Source organism: Galeopterus variegatus, unplaced genomic scaffold (assembly GCF_000696425.1).
Source record: "Galeopterus variegatus unplaced genomic scaffold, G_variegatus-3.0.2 Scaffold3801, whole genome shotgun sequence".
Taxonomy (NCBI): Eukaryota; Metazoa; Chordata; class Mammalia; order Dermoptera; family Cynocephalidae; genus Galeopterus; species Galeopterus variegatus.
The window spans coordinates 60,595-81,039 of record NW_007729912.1 but is presented as its reverse complement, the minus strand read 5'-3'; the positions used below and the strand labels follow the sequence as shown (position 1 = coordinate 81,039).

At 40.9% G+C, this 20,445-nt stretch overlaps 2 protein-coding genes across 2 annotated transcripts in view; both read right to left on the bottom strand.

The window, feature by feature from the left end:
- Nucleotides 1–2,521: 2,521 nt before the first annotated feature.
- On the bottom strand, nt 2,522–7,854 carry LOC103601586 (zinc finger protein 530-like). The gene is made up of 3 exons (XM_008586017.1): nt 7,834–7,854; nt 7,095–7,221; nt 2,522–5,882 (listed from the first exon to the last, which is right to left on the bottom strand). The coding sequence occupies exons 1-3, from the start codon at nt 7,852–7,854 to the stop codon at nt 4,462–4,464; spliced, it is 1,569 nt and encodes a 522-aa protein (XP_008584239.1). The 3' UTR covers nt 2,522–4,461.
- A 12,327-nt stretch (nt 7,855–20,181) lies between these two features.
- LOC103601585 (zinc finger protein 530-like) overlaps nt 20,182–20,445 on the bottom strand; it is a 6,922-nt gene continuing 6,658 nt past the window's right edge. The window contains 1 exon segment of the mRNA XM_008586016.1: nt 20,182–20,387. Coding sequence (XP_008584238.1) covers nt 20,239–20,387 — 149 coding nt within the window. The 3' untranslated portion in view covers nt 20,182–20,238.

Here is a 20,445-nt window from a genome sequence, read left to right as displayed (position 1 = left end):
CCATGGTGTATATATACATTTTCTTTATCCAGTCACCCATCGATGGACATTTAGGTTGGATCCATATTTTGGCTACTATAAATAGAGCTGCAGTGAACATGGGAGTGCAAGTATTCCTTCAACATGATGGTTTACATTCCTTTGGCTATATACCCAGTAATGGGATTGCTGGATCATATGGTAGCTCTATCTGTAGTTGTTTGAGAAACCTCTGTACTGTTTTCCACAATGGCTGTGCTAATTTACAGTCCCACCAACAATGTAGAAGAGTTCCCCTTTCCCCACATCCTCGCCAGCGTTTATTATTCTCAATCTTTTTAATAATGGCCAGACTAACTGGGGTGAGGTGACATATCAATGTGGTTTTGATATGCATTTCTCTGATGACCAGTGATGCTGAGCATTTTTTCCTGTACCTGTTGGCCATTTGTATGTCTTCCTTTGAAAAATTTCTATTAAGCTCCTTTGCCCACTTTTTAATTGGATTATTTGGTTTTTTACTGTATAGTTGTTTGAGTTCTTTGTATATTCTGGATATTAATCCCTTGTTGTATGCATAGTTTCCAAATATTTTCTCTCATTCATAGGTTGTCTTTCCACTCTGTCGATTGTTTCCTTGCTGTGCAGAAGCTTTTTAGTTTGATATAATCCAATTTTTTATTTTTCTTTAGTTGCTTGTGCCTTTGGGGTCTTATTGATAAAGTCTTTGCCCAATCCTATTACCTGGAGTGTTTCCCCTATATTTTCCTTTAGTAATTTTATGGCTTCAGGTCTTATATTTAAGTCTTTAATCCATTTTGATTTGATTTTGGTATATGGTGAGAGGTACAGGTCCAATTTCATTTTTCTGCATATGGATGTCCAATTTTCCCAGCACCATTTATTGAAGAGGCAGTCTTTTCCCCAATGTATGTTCTTGCTGTCTTTGTCAAAGATCAGTTGGCTGTATGTGGGTTGATTCCTGGGTTTTCTATTCTGTTCCACTGATCCTAGTGTCTGGTTTTTTTCCAGTACCACACTGATTTGGTTACAATAGCTTTTTAATATAATTTGAAGTCAGGTAGTGTTATGCCTCCAGCTTCATTTTTTTGCTTAGGATTGCTTTAGCTATTCAGGGTCTTTAGTTGTTCCATATGAATGTTGCATTAATGCAGCCCAGTTTTGATTGCTGGACCTGCTCAGTTTTGAGCAGCAGGGCCTGTCTTAATTTATGACTTGATTGGTAGAAGAGAATCATGCTGAGAATGGGCAATTATGCAAGCATGTTGACTTGATGTACGATAGACAATCATCTTGTTCTTATGTGGGCACAGTATCACACCAGTTGTTTCAAAATGACATACAATTATCTACTGTAAATGACATGAATTTCCACCAGAGCCCCAGGAGCCTGCATTGTGATTCCCTCTCTCTGACTAGCCAAAACCTCACACTTCACTTTTCCCACCACTGACACCATTAATACCGAAGGATCTGCTGAATCACATGGCCCAAGGGGCAGGACTATTTCCAATACAGCCCAGATCTGCTGCAGAGCCCTTTCATGCACTAGGACTCCTTCATTGCTGGCCATCTTCCATGTCCCTTGGTCCTTAAGTAGTATACCCAGTTAAAGAAAAGTTCCCTCCTTATATCAAAGAAGTCTACTAGGCACTTTGCTTTCTCTGTCTCTCCCTCTCTCTCTCTAAGAGGATACAAGAAACACATATTAGAATAGCTAAAATAAAAAGACTGATTACACCAAATGTTGAGGATTTAGAGAAACTGAAATTCTCAAACAATACTGGTAAGAATGTAAAACTGTATTTGTGTCTCCATATTTACTTTGGTGTGTCATTACCTCACTTCTCTTTCTAATGTCCCTGGTGTGTTTAACATATACCATTTGTGTGTGCCTCATGCCTGTTACCCATGTTTTGCATTGTAGTTGTGGTATATCCATTTTGTGTCTAGATTGTGTTGAATTGTCATCATCCAACACGTCAGTCTGTGTCCCTAGGGTGTATGGGTGTAATACGTGCTGAGGTGCATCACTATCACACACCTGTCACACAGGTTCCCCCAGATATGCATGTGCATATCTCTAGGATGTGCTGCAGTGCCATCACTACACACCCGTCCCACCCAATACCTGAATGTGTTTCCAGGTCGTGCTGCTATGTTCTACCAGTCACACTGTGTGTGTTTCCAGGATTGTCAATGTCACACACTCTTTGACAGGTACACAACTCAAATCACTCATCTCAATATGCAATGTACAGAAAATCTGGGGGAAGCATCAGCATGTTAAACAATATGAAAGATGCAATGACCTTATCTAAAATGCTGCAAATCGTAATGGATACATGGCTTATCACGTCATCTAGTACATACTAAAAAAGCATGAAGTACTATCTATAGATTAAAAGGTTTACAAGACACATATACTGAAAACCATGATACATTTTATATCCTGATTGTAATTAGTCTTCCTTAAAGAATAAACATTTATAACAAAATAAAATTCACCAACGATAACATATTTGCCATATTTTAAAATACTTTTATTTTGTGTAAGAAGGTTGTCAGCATTATGAAAATTCCTCACATTATCAAAAAATATTATCAAGAAGTTATGCATCAATGACATTATATCTGGGTTTATAAGTAAAATAACCCACTAATGAGCATGGGGCTAGATGAAACAAGAGCAACCATAGGAATAATGCAAGACTGAGGAAGAATACATGGGGCTTCATAACAGTCTTTTTCAATTTTGAAAATCTATTCCATCTATTTGAAAATATCCATTACAAAAGGCAAAATATGTCCTTTTATCAGTAATTATACATGTTGAGAAGGATGAATTTGAAAGAGCAGAAAGAAACATTTTCATGTATCAAAACAACAAAATATACATTTTAAATGTGTGCAGTTAAGGCAATTAAACATCAGTTAAACTGTTCAGGTTACAAGTACTCAACCATTGTCACCTTCACTCATTTTTTCAATTGTTTCACTAAGTGTTAGCATTATCTATATTCTTGAGGTTATCATAGCTACTGTATCCGTATAGTGGAAATACAACAGTGTGCTACTGGAGACTCTTCCCTACTCCATGTTCAATGACATCATGTCAGTAGTTTCAAATTGGCTAGGTGAGATTATTTACACCAAAAAAAAAAAAGCACACATTACAAACTAGAGCTTGATTTATTATATTATTGAAAGTCTAAATTTAGACAAATGATGCAGAATGTTAATAATTCTGTTGAAACTTAACAGTATATACTATAGGTGGCCATTACGATGTGCATACCAGAAAAAAATATTGAAGAGAAATGAGGAAATATTATTCCAGTATTCAAAAGCAAACAAATCAACTTACATCCTTCAGTAAATAAAATTCCAACATATGAGTTTCTTATTCCATTGTCTCTACTTATTACTGAAAAGAAACTAGTAAATATTCATAAAATATCAAATGAGCCAAATAGGCATTTTACTTAAGATATACAGGTGGGAAATCATTTAGCCAAATGTATACTTACAATATATGCTCAACATACGGTTCAAAGTACTTCATTAAAAAATACATATATATGTTCAACATGACGAATCCAGTTTTACCCGAGCCCACAGAACTCTGGCATCCAGGCCAAAAACTGGGACCTGCTGTCTTTCCTTGGATGCCTTGGCAGCAGAGCAAACTAGGCAAAATCTGGAGTGAGTAATACACTCTGTCATCATCTTGTCCCCTCTGAGGCACACAAAGTTTGGATCCCCACAAAAGTTGTTCAGCCCTTCAAGTTGGCAGAGGTCTGTTATGCTTTCCAACTACTCCACAGTGAATAAAACTTCCAAAATTAAAGTTACTGAAACAAAAGGGCATTATTATTGCACAAACCAGTGCAATGTGCTATAGGCAGTTCCTGGTATGATGTCTTGGAAGCTGAGAAAACATTATAAGCACCACCCAAGACCAACAATGTCCCCAAAAAGGGTAGTTCTTCTCTGTAATCCAACAGGAGAATTCATATCAGGTCCTCTGGACCAAAACTGAGCTAGGTCAACCCTCTAACTAATAAGACAGAAGAGAATAAAAGCGTCATAAACACTCAGGCTATTAATAGTTTCTTCTAAAAAATGAAAGAGGACTGTTTCCCTGAGCACACTTGGGTGGTGACTGATGTATACATACCATGAGGATCTGAAAAGTGGCACAGTTGAGATAGCTACAGTCACAGCAAGAAGCAGTGACACAAGCTCTGGGCAGGTCTGGAAAGTGTACCATAGCTACACATGGTTCCCATATACCTGAAAATATAGAAAATTCATGGATGTTCAGATATGTTTATATGAGATTCAATCCAGTCAGAAGGCTCCTCAACAAGACTCTTCCTCCATGTCCATTATACTGAGTATTAATAAGTCATATTTTCAGCATATCTAAGCCCCATCTCCTATGTGAACTCTTCAGTATTAAGTGAGATGAGATTTGTGGCTAATAAGTTTCCCACAGTCACTACAGACAACCTCTCCTGTGTGGAGGCCAGAGCTTTCTCTAAATGATTTTCCACACCCACCACACTCAAAAGGCCTTTTCCCAGTGTGAACTGTCTGGTGTCGAATAAGGTGGGTTTTTCGGCTAAAGGATTTGTCACATTCACTGCACTCAAATGGCCTTATTCCAGTGTGAACTGTCTGGTGTTGAATGAGAGAGGGTTTGTGGCTAAAAGATTTGCCACATTCACTGCATTCAAAAGGCTTTTCTCCAGTGTGAACTCCCCGATGGTGAAAAAGCCCAGACCTTTGTATGAAGGATTTCCCACATTCACTGCATTCATAAGGTCTTTCATTTGAGTGAACTCTCTGGTGTTGAATGAGGTAGGGTTTACGACTAAAGGATTTGTCACATTCACTGCACTCATAAGGCCTTGCTCTAGAGTGAGACCTCCTGTGCTGAGAGAGGGTAGAGCTTTGGCTAAATGATTTCCCACATTCGCTGCACACATAAGGCCTTGCTCCAGTGTGAACTCTTTGGTGTTGAATGAGGACAGATTTGTGGCTAAATGATTTCCCACATTCGCTGCACTCATAAGGCCTTTCTCCAGTGTGAACTGTTTGGTGTTGAATGAGAACAGATTTCTGGCTAAAAGATTTCCCACATTCATTACACTTGTAAGGCTTTGCTCCTGTGTGAACTCTTTGGTGTCGAATGAGGAAAGATTTCCTGCTGAAAGATTTCTCACATTCATTGCACTCATAAAGCTTTGCTCTAGTGTGAGCCCTCCTGTGTCGAAAGAGCCCAGAACTTTGGCTAAAAGATTTCCCACATTCACTGCACTTGTAAGGGCTTTCTCCAGTGTGAACTGTCTGGTGTTGAACAAGGACAGATTTGTGGCTAAAAGATTTCCCACATTCACTGCACTTATAAGGCTTTGCTTCACTGTGAACTTTCCAGTGCTGAATGCTGCTGTGTGGCTTCTCACCGCTGAGGGTGGCCTGGTGCTGAAGAAGGCCTGAGGTGGCTGGAGAGTCCTTCCCAATCTCTGCACAGAAGAAGGGCTTCCCTGATGAATGAAATCTGTAGCTTCTCACAAATGAGGCCTGGTCCACATTCCTTTTGAAAAGATTCTCTCCAATATCATGTCTGTGGAGCTGGTGAAAGTTTGTACTCAACCACATTCCATTGAATGGCCCACTCAAACATGCTTTCTTCTCAGAAGGTATTGCTTGGAGCTCAGCCAGGTGCAAAATTTCTTTCAGGACTGGGACACACATAGAACAGAGGAGAGTGTCCTGGGGTGATAGACCTGCTTTTGCAGTCCTGACCTGGGACACTCCTACAGAAATGCACTGCTCAGATGATGTCTCCTCATCCCTTGCTCCAGTCCAACAACCTAAAAGAAGAGAAATGCTGATGAAGTGCAGGTTGCTTATGGTGGGAGTAGAGTTTCATCAAAAATGTGTCAGACATACCAAAAAATGAGTCCATGGGAATGGATCAGGAAGTGAAAGCTGATGGTAATTTGAAGAAAGGGCCTCTAAAGATCACAGAACAGGAAAGGCCCTATATGATGAAAGACACAAACATGAGGTGCACTTCAGAGAGGACAGGAAGGGTCTCTGACTCACTTCTCAGCCAACAGTCTTCAGCAGGACCTTGCCTTGGTGAAGAGTCCCAGTAAAAACCCATGAGAACCCAGTACCTGTTGTTTAAGGATTACTTAGTGACATGTGTATACCTCACAACACATTATGTATGGGTCACTGTCAGAGAACATTGTAGAAGGTGCACTGGAGAGGATCAAATGACCCATAGAGGCCAGAAAGGTGAGAGCAACTATAGGTTGGAAGTCACAGATGAAATGGCAAGTCATGAAAGAGTCAAGCATGAGGAAAAAAGGTAAAAATCAGGTATATCCTGTGGTGTTTGAACCCAAACATGAGGACAAACAAGGTTCACGGTATGATTAGAAAACAGCCCTTATATCATTCCCTCCCTTAGTTGGCCCTCACCAGGGCCATCCACCAATCCCAGCAAAGCAACTACACGGGACCTCCATGATGCAAGTCCTAAGGGAAAGACCCAAAAGGTGAGCAGCCAACACTGGCCAAGAGCAAGTCAGTACATGGCAAACAACAGAAGGAAAAAGACAAACAATAAAATCTTGAATGAGGTTCATTTCAGAAAGGCCTATAGACTACACAAGTACTACCTATCACACTACCCACAATCCCTGACAGAGGTAGGCACGAGAAAATGTTAGCTAGAGGAAAAAGGATACAACCTGGTGCACAGAAATCCCATTGATCTGGATGCAATCATCCTGCCAAGAGAGGGCAAGGATGGATCCATGGAGCCGACTGCAAGACTCCTGACTTCCCAGACCTTCCCTGCATGCCTAGAGGCAGCAGGTGTTAGGGCTGGTTGGAGAGTGCATTGCTGGGGGTGGTGCACAGAGCTTGGAACTGTCTCCCATGGTAAATATGCCAAGAATGTGGGGAAGTTAGGAATGCCCATTGTCAGCAGTGGAAAGAACAGAGCTGCCTCTGTGATAGGGGGAAAGACAGGGACAGCAAAGGACACTGTAAAAATATGAAGCCCTTACCCAGGGATGCTATAAGTGCAAAGTTCTCCAGCATCACGTTGCAGTACAAGAGCCTCTGAGCTTCATCTAAGAGCTTCCACTCTTCCTGGGAGAAGTAAATGGCCACGTCCTCAAAGGTCACAGTACCCTGCCATGATGAGAACAATTCATTCCATGATCAGTTTCTCTCCTAAAACACCAAGTTTATCCACTCACTCCATCCCCTGCTGACTTTCCTCCCCATATCCCCACCTAGTAGAAGATAATAGACCCTGATGCCACTAATGCCCCCTCTCTTCATGGTCCCACTGGTCCCTGTGTCCTCCCACAGCAACAATAGGCAGGTGGGCAAATATCTAAGCTCTGAGACAGGCATGCCAGGAAGCAACTCTCCCTCCTTGTCAGACAATTCACCTGGAATCCACCAGTTCATGCTACACTAATGCCCCCTCTCTTCATGGTCCCACTGGTCCCTGTGTCCTCCCACAGCAACAATAGGCAGGTGGGCAAATATCTAAGCTCTGAGACAGACATGCCAGGAAGCAACTCTCCCTCCTTGTCAGACAATTCACCTGGAATCCACCAGTTCATGCCTCCCAGAAACAACCAACAGTCTAGGCTAACTTTTCACCCTTATGTCCTCAATGTCTGGATCCTTGGGCCATAGTGCACACTCCCTGGCGAGAGGCAATTTACTTTTTCTAATGTACCTGTCTCACACAGCTTCACTCCCACAGCCTCCTCCACCCTCATCTCATACCACAGTCATCTCCTTGGCCATCCTACATGTTAACTGAATGAAGGTATTACAGAAAGTGCTTGTAAATTCAAACAGGATTCCGTACTACCCAGACTTATGATCCCAATGGCCAGAGGTCTAGAAACTTGCCAAATCCTGCTCTGAAGGCCTCCCTGCCTCTGCTCTTTGTTTCAGCCTCAGCCACTAAAAACCACCTGTGGGTCTCAAGATACTCATGGAACTTTCCAACTTGTGCTGCACTCACCAGTAACTGTCTTCCTCTCCTCCTAACCCACACTTGAAACCCAGCACACACACCCCCACCCCCCACCCCTTACTGGCCAGCTGCAAAACAAAAATGCCCCAGAGGCCCTCCACCCAAATCCAGTGATCACTCCCAGATGATCACTTGTGCCCCTACACTTAATACACCTGACTCATTGAAACTCCACAGACACACCAAAGTCATGATAAAATCGTGGTGAGTCCATGGAGCAGTAAGTAAGCACTGGTCCTGGTTAGTGTCATCTTGTCTAAATAACTCCCAGGCCTTCCCATCCAACTCATGTTCACCTATGTTTCAGAAGCCTTGGTCACCTGCCAGGTCGTCCACTCTCCCACACTGTTCCCATGACCACTTCCCTCCCTCATCTGTGTTTGTGATGTCCACTGCACCCACCAAGGTACCCAAGGACAAGACCCAATTGTGGCCCTCATTCCTCCCCTTCCAGACCTGACAAGGATTCCTTCTACAAAATGTGACCCATGCTGATGATGAGAGTTAGACTCTCATAATGAGATTAGTGCACTTAAGACAGGGAAAAGAGTTTTCTTCTTTCTACACACTCACAACCAGAAAAGACCATATGAGAACAAGACAAGAAGTGGAGCTCTCCCCAGGAACTGAATCTGATGACATCTTGATCTTGGACTTCTCAGCTCTAGAACTTTGAGAAATAAAGTTTTGTTGTTTAAACCACCAGTCTATGCTCTTTATTTATCAGCTCAAGCTGACTAAGACTCACAGCTCCAACCTGGTCCACATACTATCCCCCACCCATTATAGATGTCTCTACCCTGTACTTCCTCTCCAGAGTCTCAAACCTGTGTGTTTACTTGACCAGTTGATACCTCTACATATTTATTCTGTGAAGCATCTTTCACCCTTAACAAGGCCAAAAAAATTTCTGAGATCCTGAATGAAAATTAATCCTACTATCTACTTTCCCATCCCAGTTGATGGAGCTTCTATACTTCCTGCTGCTAAACCCGAAATCCTTGCAGCCTCCCCTTTTTCTCTCTCATCCTCACAATCAGAAAACCAGAGAAAACCTACTAAAAGAAACAATCCATAATCCATCCATTTCTACCACCTCCACAGCCACCATGCTGGTCCCCACCATCAACAGTCACCAGGACTACTGCAGTCGTCTCTTCCCTGGTCTTGCTACCACCTCCCTCACACCCACAGTCTGTTCTCCTTGCTCAGCCACAGAAAGCCTAATGAGACCTGAGTCAGATCACCTCCCTCCTCTGCTCCAAACCTCTCGTTACTCCCATCATCTCTAAAATTTACACCCAACATCTGAGAGAACAATTTAAGGTCTGATCTTGTACAACTGCTCTCTGTTGCCATGAGAAAGAAAGGAGACAAAGCTTCCTGAACCATTACAGCCCTTTCTCCAAGCATCTGCAAACATTTCTACCTGTACCTGGGACAAACTACAACATATCATTCTATTCTCTGCCACTCCATATAACTCTCAGCCTAAACTCAGGGCCCTGGGGCTTAGGATCTGTTCAGCGTCCCTAATCAAATCCTGGAAGAGTGGCAGGTGAAGAGTCCCAGTACACCATAGTCCCAGAGATCACCTGGCTGGAATCAGGATCAGTCAGGTTCTGGATATCCTACATTCACCCTTGCAATGTCTGTAAGCACTTCTGTACTAGTGGCAATCTCTGGAAGGAGGGAAGTACTGAGAGTGAGGTGACCCCATGGGCTCCAGGCACCCCTGGTCGCCTGCCCAGCCCTGGAGCCAGGTGACCTGAGATGACTTCATTATCTCTTACTCTCAGTCCTTGTTATTTTACCAGCTATGTGACCTTGTAATAGTTTGTAATTCCTGTGTGCCTTTTATCAACATCCCCCTTTCAGTCCGTTACTGAAAGCTGCTTTTATGTAAAACCTTTAAAAGCCTAATTCGGTCTGTGTCCCTGTTCTGTTCACAACTCTATGGCTCCCATCGTTCTGAAAAAAATGGGAGTGGGCCAATCAAAGCGCGACTCTGCCTCAGATTCTCTGTTCCTTGCACAGATAAGGCAGACCCTCCTGGTTTGCCAAAGGCTCCTGGTTCAGTCGCTCCTCCAAGACTTTGCACGCGCCCTCCCCTCTGCCAGTAACAATCTCGCACCCTCGACTATACCGGGTGCCAGAAATAGGGACCCCAACCGCGATCGCCTCACTGTTCTCAACACAGGCGTCTGGGCTGCAGCTACGTGAGCAGCAGACACTCACTGGGGCTTTATGGTTCGGGGCTGAAAGGGGGGAAGGCCCGGAGGACGCAGCATTTACCAGAGCCCCGTCCGACTCCATCCGACTCTGGGCAGAGCGGGGCCGGGAGCGGCGGGCTCTATCTCGGCCCTGTCGCGGGTTACCGTGGACGGCGTCGCCGAACCTCAGACCCTTCTCTGTGCAGTGTGACAACGACTCCTCTCGACACTTCTCAGTTCAGACCCAGCACCAATGGGCAAACCTATGGCAGGCAAATTGCCTCAAATAGGGGGACACCGGATGTCCCGCCCCGAAGCGGTTCGACGTATGTAAATACTTCTCTCCTGAGCTTTCATTGGCTCAACGCCCAGGGCGCCTGGCGCAGAGTCCTCTGGGTAATGGAGTTCCCACATCTGCTGCATGAGTCAGGCAAAGGGCGACCCTCACCTGAACCTCCAGGGGAAAAGGCCAAGGGGCACTGCGAGAGGGGTCTCTGAAAAGTGGCGTGGCCACCGTCACAAAGTGTGGGAGTGGCTTCGCTCTTTTTTAAGAGCCGAACTCAGACTTAGGGTGAGTATTGTCTTCAGCTGATTTCCTACGTATTCACGCACTTGTTTCAGGCTCTTTGAAATGCGCGTATTCAGATGCTGTTACTTCAGGTATCGGAGGTACCAGGTATCAAAGATATTGTTTCAGACGCTCCCAGTGACTATAAATCCAGAGGGACAAATCATTCCATAGAGTCATTCAGACACAAAATGTGTCCCCTTTTAGCGGGAATCCAATAAACATGATCTTTTTTCATTTCAAACGGTTATAGTCTAGAACGTTAGGCTATGAGAGTTTCACTATGCTCGGTCAGGGACAAGAGTAAAAGACTGCACATAGGGCCAGGACTGGGAAGATAGAAGATGAGATTGTACTCAATCAGGACAAAAGTGAAGCTCTGCCTCTGGTTCCCACAGAAGAACTCTCTTCTGCCTGTAAAGTCGGTGATTGTGAGGAATAGTTTTTTATCCATATAATATATATTTCTTACTCCATATTCTTAGATATATTATTATTTTAATCTGACAATTATGTGAAAAGAAGAGCCACTTAGCAAATGTCATTTTGGAACAGGACAGTGTTCTTGTGCAAAATTGGTTTACCTGTGCAAAGGGGACGCCAGAACCCCAAGATTAAAGTTTCGCACACCAAGATCTCGTCTCTTTGATGGGAAGTGATTATCATTTCTACTGTTCTTGCAGGGAAAGTGTCTTCACGGGGAGCTGAGATTATCTCAGAAGAAAACAACTGTAAAATTAAAATTACTGAAAACTATTGTATTAGTCAGGATTCCCCAGAAAAACAGAACCTATACGGTGTATATATAAACGTATGAGAATACTTCAAGAAAGTTCATGAAAAACACAAGTAAAAGATAATACAAATCATTCCATGAACTTTTTGAAGTACCCTAATATAAGATATGAGGGTATAATTTCATAGGTACAAAATTCAAGGATGTTTCTCTCTCAACACCTTAAATATTTCACTCTATTCTCTTATTTTTGCATAGTTTCTGAGGAGAACTCGACTTTAATTCTTATTTTTGCTCCTCTATAGGTAAGCTGTCTTTTACTTCTGGCTTTTTCAGTATTTTTTTCCTTTATCTTTGATTTACTGTAGTTTAAAAATGATATGCCGACATGTAGGGTTTTTTGTTGGGGTTTTTTTTGGCATTTATCTTGCTTGGTATTCTCTGAATTTTCTGTTTCTGCACTTTGGTGTCCGACATCAATCTGGGACAATTCAATCATTACTGTTTCAAAAATTCTTCTTTTTCCTTTCTGTTGTTCTTTCTTTCTTTCTTTTTTTCTCTCTTTTTTTCTCTATGTTCTGTCACCCTACTTGTGGTATTCCCATTATGCATATTTACACCTTTGTAATTGTCTCATAGTTCCTGGATTTTCTGTTTTGTTTTTCTGTCTTTGTTCTGTGCTTTTTTCAGTTTTAGAAATTTCTTTTGACAATCTTCAAGCTCAGAGATTCTTTCCTCAACCATGTCTAGTCTACTAATGCCTAGTCTACTAATGAGCCCTTAGAGGACATTCTTCATTTCTGGTACAATGTTTTTAATCTCTATCATTTCTTTTTGGTTCTTTATTATGATTTCCATCTCTCTGCTTACATTGTCCTTCTGTTCTTGCATGTTGTCTGCAATATCCACTAGAGATCTCAGCAAATTAATCATAGTTGTTTTAAATGCTCTGACTTATAATTCCAACAGCTCTGCCATGGCTGGTTCTGATGTTTGTTCTCTGTCTCTTCATACTGTGTTTTTCCTTTCTAGTATGCTTTCTCTTTTTTTTTTTTTTTGGCGGTTTTTCACTACAGGGATCAAACCCTATACCTTGGTATTACCAGCACCAGGCTCTAACCAACTGAGCTAACTAGCCAACCCACCCTGTCATTTTTTCCTTGATAGCCTGATATGATGTGCTGGGTAAAAGAAATTGCTGTTAATAGGACCTTAGAAATGTGGTGGTAATGTGTGGGAGGAGGGCAAGCATTCTACAGTCCTATAATTAGATCTCAGGCATTTAGGGAGCCAATACCTCTTTTCTGTTTACAGTGTTTCTTAGATTTCAGATTTTTCTCCCCTATGAGGTAGGAAGGGATGACTCAAGTGGGCTAAAGTTGGGTATTTTTCTTCTCCCACGTGGAAAAATACAGTTAGGCAGACTTGGGTATTTCCCTATTCCCACGTGTAAGGCTATATAATTGGCTGGATTTGGGCCTACCCTTTTTCACAGTCAGTTAGGCTCTAATAAAGCCCCACCAGGTTGGACTCTGGTTAACTAGGTCCTCCTGAAGGCAGACCTTGTTAGGAGAAAGAGTGCTTTGACATATTTCAAGGTGGTTCTTTTCCTCCTTTCCCTACAGAGGCATGAGGGGATTTTTCTCCAGTATTTACAATGTAAACGTAGTCAAGCTTCTGTTCGTATAACTCACGAAAGCATGACCCCTCCCCCTATAATTGTGTCTATGTAGAATTTTCAACTCTCAGACTTGTCCATACCTAGCTTCCAGAAATTCATTGATTATGGTTCGGATTCAGCACTGGTTCCCTTGTAGGTTTCTGCTAAGGTAAGTTGTTCTGTGTATCAGCCTATGCGTCTCTTAAATTTAGGGGTAGCAGTTTCCCCTGTGACCTTATTTCTCTAATGAATCTATGAACTGTTGTTGATTTTTCAGTTTGTTCAACTTTTGACTTGTTGTTGGGATGGACGGACAACTTCCAAGCTCCTTACACAGGGAACTGAAATCCAGAAGTTTCACCATCCATTTTTACATCACTCATAAACCAAAATGACCCGTGTAAAACCCAAACTCAAGCTGTCTCTTCCTACAACTGGTTGTGCATAACACCAGTATATCCATTAACATGAGCTGTCGTGACTATAGTGTATGACACTGGGTCTCAACTACCCACTTATACAGCCTATTTTTGTTCTCTGTACCTGTTCAGGTTTTATCCCGTATATACATTTGTAACATAATGGAGTGTAGCAGGGCTCTTCTGACATTGTGACTTGGTTGTTCCAATAGAACCCTGCTCAGAATAGGCAATTATGCATGCATAGGGACTTGATGCACCATAGGCAAGCAGTCTGTTCCTACGGGGGCACATGAACAAACCAGGAGTTGTTCCAAAATGATGTACAAAATCTGTACTGTAGATGGCATTGATGTCCTCCAGAGCCCCAGGGGCCTGCATCAATTCTCTGTGACTTGCCAAAAACCCTGCATATTTTCCACTACTGCCACCTTCACCATCAAAGGGTCTGCAGAATTGTATGGCCTAAGGAACAGGACTGCTTGCAACACAGCCCAGACCTGCTGTGTTGCACTTCCATGCTCTATGACTTTCTTAGTGTTGGTCATCTTTCATGTCCCTTGATATATGAGTAGTATTTTTAGCTGAGAAAAATTTCCCGCCAATATTCAAAGAAGCCTAGTAGGCACTGTGCTTTTTTTTTTTTTTGTAAGGGGATTTAAGAAACATATTAGAATGGCTAAAGTTTTTTTTTTAAAGCTGATTATACCGAGTGTTGATGAGGTTGTAGACAAACTGAAATTCTCAAATAGGACTGGTTGGAATGTATAATTGTATACCCACTTTACAACAGTTTGGCAGTTTTTATTAATAGAAATTTTTACCTATCCTCTTATGCAGGCACTGTGTTCCCAGATACGAACTCAAAAGAAATGAGATGTATGAGGGTACTTCAATAAGTTCATGGAAGATTCGTATTATCTTTTAATTCTATTTTTCCACATACTTTTTGAAGTACCCTCATAGTTACATATAAAAACTTAATATAAATGTCTGTGGCAGATTTATGTTATAGCCAAGAACTAGAAACAATCCAAATGCAAATTAAAATATTAATGGGTACACAAATTGTGTTGTATTCATACTATAATACTCAAAAAAATGTATGAACTACTCATGACACAACACAGATGAATATCAAAATAATTATACAGTACAAAATAAACCACACAAGGAGTTTGCCTTATATAAAATTCTAGAAAAGGCAAATTAATCTATACTGAATAAAGTCAGTAAGGACATTTACCCAGACATCAGGTATCATCTACTCTCACCAAACTTTAACAAAGAGAAGTAACTTTTAATGCCACAGAAGCCTGAGGACAGCATCCCACAATGAAGACACATCTTCTATACTGAGTAAGTCTAGCGCTATAAGACACTTCCTGCAGTGGCCACATTTTTTTTCCCCATGAGATTAACTGAGTGAAGCATAAATAGTGCTAGAACAGGCCTGACATGCAGTCAGTGTTCATGGGACGTTAGCGGTGACCATTTTTTCTAATTCTTTCTCTTTAAAGAGACATACATTTTATTTTTCTTCAATTTTTCTATTCTAATAAGTAAGCTTACATTATCTGGTAAATAGACATAACAGTTTTCCTTGCCATAAATGACAGTTTATAATAAAAATAGAACAATAAAATCAAAATAATGGCATTAAGTCCCAGCAAGCTCATATGACATGCTGTCAAGGCTATAAGGCAGGGACTGCTCCCACTGTTGAAAAGAGAAATTAGGAAGAGTTATGGGGGCATTAGGCCCCCAGAAGTAAACTAAATACTTTGTCCTGACAACAATCAGGAGGGAAGGGATCAGCTCTCTCAGGATGTTGACCCATGCCATTTGATGTTGTGCCTACAAGCCCTCTGAAGTCATTTTCCATCTGAATGGAGGAGCTGGACGAAGGCCTTAAAGGGATCAGCTCTCTCAGGATGTTGACCCATGCCATTTGATGATGTGCCTACAAGCCCTCTGAAGTCATTTTCCATCTGAATGGAGGAGCTGGACGAAGGCCTTAGGAAAGAAGAGATGATTTTGAAGGCACCAGGGACCTTTTTACCAAGATTGTGTTGCTCTCTTCCAAGCCCCTTCGGCATATTATCAGACCTGCAGTGATGAGGGTAGGGAGCTGTTCTCCTCAAACCAGGCTGCACCCACCTCATCACACTTAGTCCACAGGAACTCACCACACACAGGGCTCACACACCAGGCTGTGTGCTGTCCCTTTTACATGTTTGTCCCACAAGTCTCCATGTTTGTGTATTTGTGTCCACAGCATGCTGTAGTGTGTCAATACCTTACTTCTATTTCTCGGACCCTTGGTGTGTTTTACATATGCCAGTTTTGTGTGACTCATGCCTGTCATACACCTTTTACCTTGTGGTGTGAATATATGCATATTTGTGTCCAGGCTGTGTTGGAGTGCCAGCATCCCACTCCCGTCATACTGTGTCCCTAAGGTTTCCGTAAAGTGTCACCAGGATGTCCTGGGGTGTGTCACTATCACATCTGTAACACAGTTCCCCTAGATATGCATGCAGATGTTTCCAGGCTGTGCTGGTGTCATCACTGCACACCTGTCATATCTGATTCCTGAATGTGTTTCCAGGTTGTGCTGCTGTGTGCTGACAAAACATTTACACTGTGTTTCCAGGTTCTCACTGTCACACACCTGTTGGCAGGGACCAGACCTCAATCACCCACCTCAGTATCCATTGTACAGGAGATGTGGAAGAAGGATCAGCATGTTAAACAAGATGAAAGATGCAATTAGCTAAATCTAGAATGCTGCAAATTGTAATGTACACACTTCAACTACTAAATGATAAAAAGTGGGAAGTGGTACCTATAGGTTAATGAATTTACAATACACAGGTACTAAAAGCCATAAGAATATATTTTGTATCCTGATGGCAATGTCTGCCTTAAAGAACAAACACATTTTTGTAAAAATTAATTAAATCTAGCACTGATAACACATTTATATTTTGAAATATTGTCATTCCATGTAAGAATGTTATCATTATGAAAAGCTCTTACATTTTAGAAAATCATTTTCAAGAAATTACCCATTATGTCTGGGTTTATAAGTAAAGTAGCCCACTAATGTGCATGGAGATAGATGAAACAAGAACAACTGTAAATAATAATGGAAAACTGAGAAAGAGTTCATGGGACTTAGAAAAGTTTTTTTTCACTTTTTCTATTTGAAAACAGCCATTACAAAGGGGAAAATTTGTCCTCGTATCAGTAATTTTATATGTTGAAAAGGATGACTTTAAAAGGACAGAAGAAAACTTATTTTCATGTATCAAGACAACAAAATGTACATTTTTAATATGTGCAGTTTAAGTCAATTATACAGCAGTTAAACTGTGTAAGTTACAAATACTCAAACATTGTCATTTCTTAATCATTTTGCTATGTTTTAGTATTATCTCTGTTCTCAAGATTATTTGCAGCTACTGTATCAGTATAGTGAAAATACAAAGGTGTACTACTGGCAACTCTTCCCTACTCCATGTTCAGACATAATTTCCAGCTTGAAATTGGCCATGGTGGAATTATTTACACAAAAGAAATTGGCACACACTACAAACTAGGGCTTAATTTATTGTATTGCTGAATGTTTACACTTAGAAAAATGAGAGAATGTTAGCAATGCTGATGAAACGTAACAGTGTATAGTATAGGTGGCCATTACATTCTGTATACCCCAATACAAAAATTGAGAAGAAACAAGGAAATATTCCAGCATTCCAAAGCAATGGAAGTAACATCACTGAATGAATAAAATTCCACTGTGTTTGTTCATTGTCTATCTATTACTGAAAGGGAACTCACCACAATAAAACAAGCAAACAACATAAAACAGATACACATCTTACTAAAGATATACAAGTGGCCAATAAACACATGAAAAAAAAAATGCTCAACGTGATGGATCCTTCAGTAAATGCAATTAAAACCACCGTGAGATACCACTACATACTTAATTATAATTATGTAAATTATAATTAAAATAATTTAAAAGGGTAATAATTAAAAACTATCCCTACCAAGTACTGGCAAAGATGTGAACAAATTGAAACACACATTCCTGGTGGGAATGCAAAAAGAACAACTTTAGGTCACAGTATGGCATTTTCTTTCTTTTTTTTAATTTTTTAATTTTATTTTTTATTTTTTCTTAAAAGTTAAATATTCACCTACCCCATGACTCAGGCATTGCATTCTGAGTTATTAATACAAGCAAAACAGAACAAATATCCATTTAAAGAGTTGTATAACAAATGTTTGTAGCAGCTTTATTTGTAATAGCCAAACACTGGAAATAACCCAAATGTGCATAAACAGATGAACAGAATAAACAAAGAGTCATACATCCATAGAAGAAAATGCTCCTCAGAAATAAGAATGAACTCTTCATATAAGCATCATTTATGATTCTCTGATTATGCAGTGTGGATGAAATGAAGAAAAAAAAGAGTGAATGCCTTATGATTCCAATGATAAAATTCTAGAAAATGCAAACCAACCTATCGTAAAGGAAAGTAAATCAAATGGGGGGTTAGATTATCAAAGAGGGATATTATAAAAAGAAACAAAGAAAATTTGCCGGTGACATATGCTCATTATTATAATTACAATATTGGTTTCATGGATTTACACTTATGTCAAAATGTATCAAAATGGTACACTTTTAAGTATGTACAATTTATTGCATATCAATTATACCTTAATAAAACTAAAAAAAATGGCTCAAGATAACAATCTAAATCTCTTGTCTGTAGAAAATCAGACTTGGCAACTCTTTATTGACTTTACCATCTAACTCCCCATGTATGGGGAAAAGCAATCTTGCCTAAGTGGCAGGAATGTAGGTGAATGATGAAGGTCATTTTCACCAGAGTTAAGAGGATTGTTGGCTGGATCACAAAAGCGGTATCCCTGGATACTACCTTCTCCTCATACTTCATTTACTGTCTGTGTAGCAATGGCCTTCAGGCAAACAGAGAGGCTATAGGAATCCATAAAACCCTTATTTTCCCAGACAGTGACTTCAGCTACACAAGATACACAGTTCTGGGAGTCAATGAGACTTTTGTACACAATGATCCTGCAGTCACAGTCACTGGAACATTTGTATATACATCTTTAGAAGAACATGCTATCTAGCTTGCTGCAGGCTCCACTACCTATTAATGAACCCAATATCTCTGTACCATTCATGGTTCCCCTGGCCCCTGTAGTTTTACACCTAGTGACACTACTCCTCTGAATTCTAGGTTTTAGGGCACACAGCTCCTTTGCAGGATCTGAGTAAGAGATTCTCAACATTGCTGTGCATTATGAATTCTCCCTCATTAAAAAAGAAGAAAAAAAAATTCATGTCATCTCTAAAGCAACAGAAGTTATCTGAACAAATGCCCCCTCCTCATATTGATGTCTGAACCCACAGACCTCTGCTATTCAGGCAAAAAATTAACACAAAACCCTGTAGACTCTCCAAGGACAACTTGACAGCAATGCAAACTAGGTCAAAACTGGAACAAGAGGTAACTTGGGTCATTACCATCCCTCTGAGGCACACAGTTTGTGTCACCACAGATGTTATTTACCTCTTCAAGCTGGCAAAGTCCTATTATACTTTCAAAGTACTCCACAGTAAATCAAACTTCCTAGATTAAAGGTATTTAAATAAAAAGGTCTTTATTATTGCACAAGCCAGACAGTGCAATGTCCAATAGGTATTTCCTGGTTTGGTGACCTAGAAGCTGAAAAAACTTCATCACAACCATCACCTAAGATCACCTAAGACCAACCAACAAGAAGGCAGTCCTTCTCTGCAAGCAACCAGCAGAACTTGGATCAGGTCTTCTGGACAGAAGTGCGTTAAATCCACACTCTAACTAGTCAAAGAGAAAAGAATAGGAATCCTCTAAGACCTCAGGTTACTCATAATTCCCTCCAACAAATGGAAGAGGTCTGCTACCCTAAGAACACTGGGGTGGTGACTCATACATACTCTGCGCATGTGCCAGTTGGTTGAGAGGAAATGGCTTTAGCTACAGAAATTGGCAATGACTTTAAATCTGGCAGATCCCTGGGCAATTTCAGAACATACACCATAGCTTGGGCCAGCCTGTGGCTCACTCGGGAGAGTATGGTGCTGATAACACCAAGGCCATGGGTTCGGACTGCTATATAGGGATGGCCGATTAGTTCACTTGGGAGAGTGTGGTACTGACGACACCAAGTCAAGGGTTAAGATTCCCTTACCAGTCATCTTTAAAAAAAAAAAAAAGAAAGAAAGAAAACACACCATAGCTACACATGCTTCCCACATACCTGAAACTTATGGGGAATCTGTGCATGTAAGGATATATGAGGTTCAATTCAGGCAGAATGCTCCTCACCTAGACTTTCCTCCAAGGTCATTCTACTGAGTAATGAAAAAGCTCATTCCCTGCATATCTAAGGCCTTTCTCCTGTGTGAACTCTTCAGTATTAAATGAGGAAAGATATGTGGCTAAAGAATTTCCCACATTCACTGCACATGAGCTCTCCTGTGTTGGAAGAGGTTGGACCTTTGCCTAAAGGATTTTCCACATTCACTGCACTCGTAAGGCCTTTCTCCAGTGTGAACTGTCTGGTGTTGAATGAGGTAGGGTTTGTGGCTAAAAAATTTCCCACATTAATGAAATTGAAAACCAAAAAACAATACAAAAGATCAACGAATCAAAAAGTTGGTTTT

Excerpts from the sequence above, each read along its gene's own strand:
- LOC103601586 (XM_008586017.1), bottom strand. The coding sequence starts at position 7,854 with ATGGCCAAGGAGATGACTGTG. Across the intron at positions 7,222-7,833 it reads TGGCCAAGGAGATGACTGTG|GGTACTGTGACCTTTGAGGA; the intron begins GTATGAGATGAG and ends TCATCATGGCAG. Across the intron at positions 5,883-7,094 it reads TGCACTTATAGCATCCCTGG|GTTGTTGGACTGGAGCAAGG; the intron begins GTAAGGGCTTCA and ends CTCTTCTTTTAG.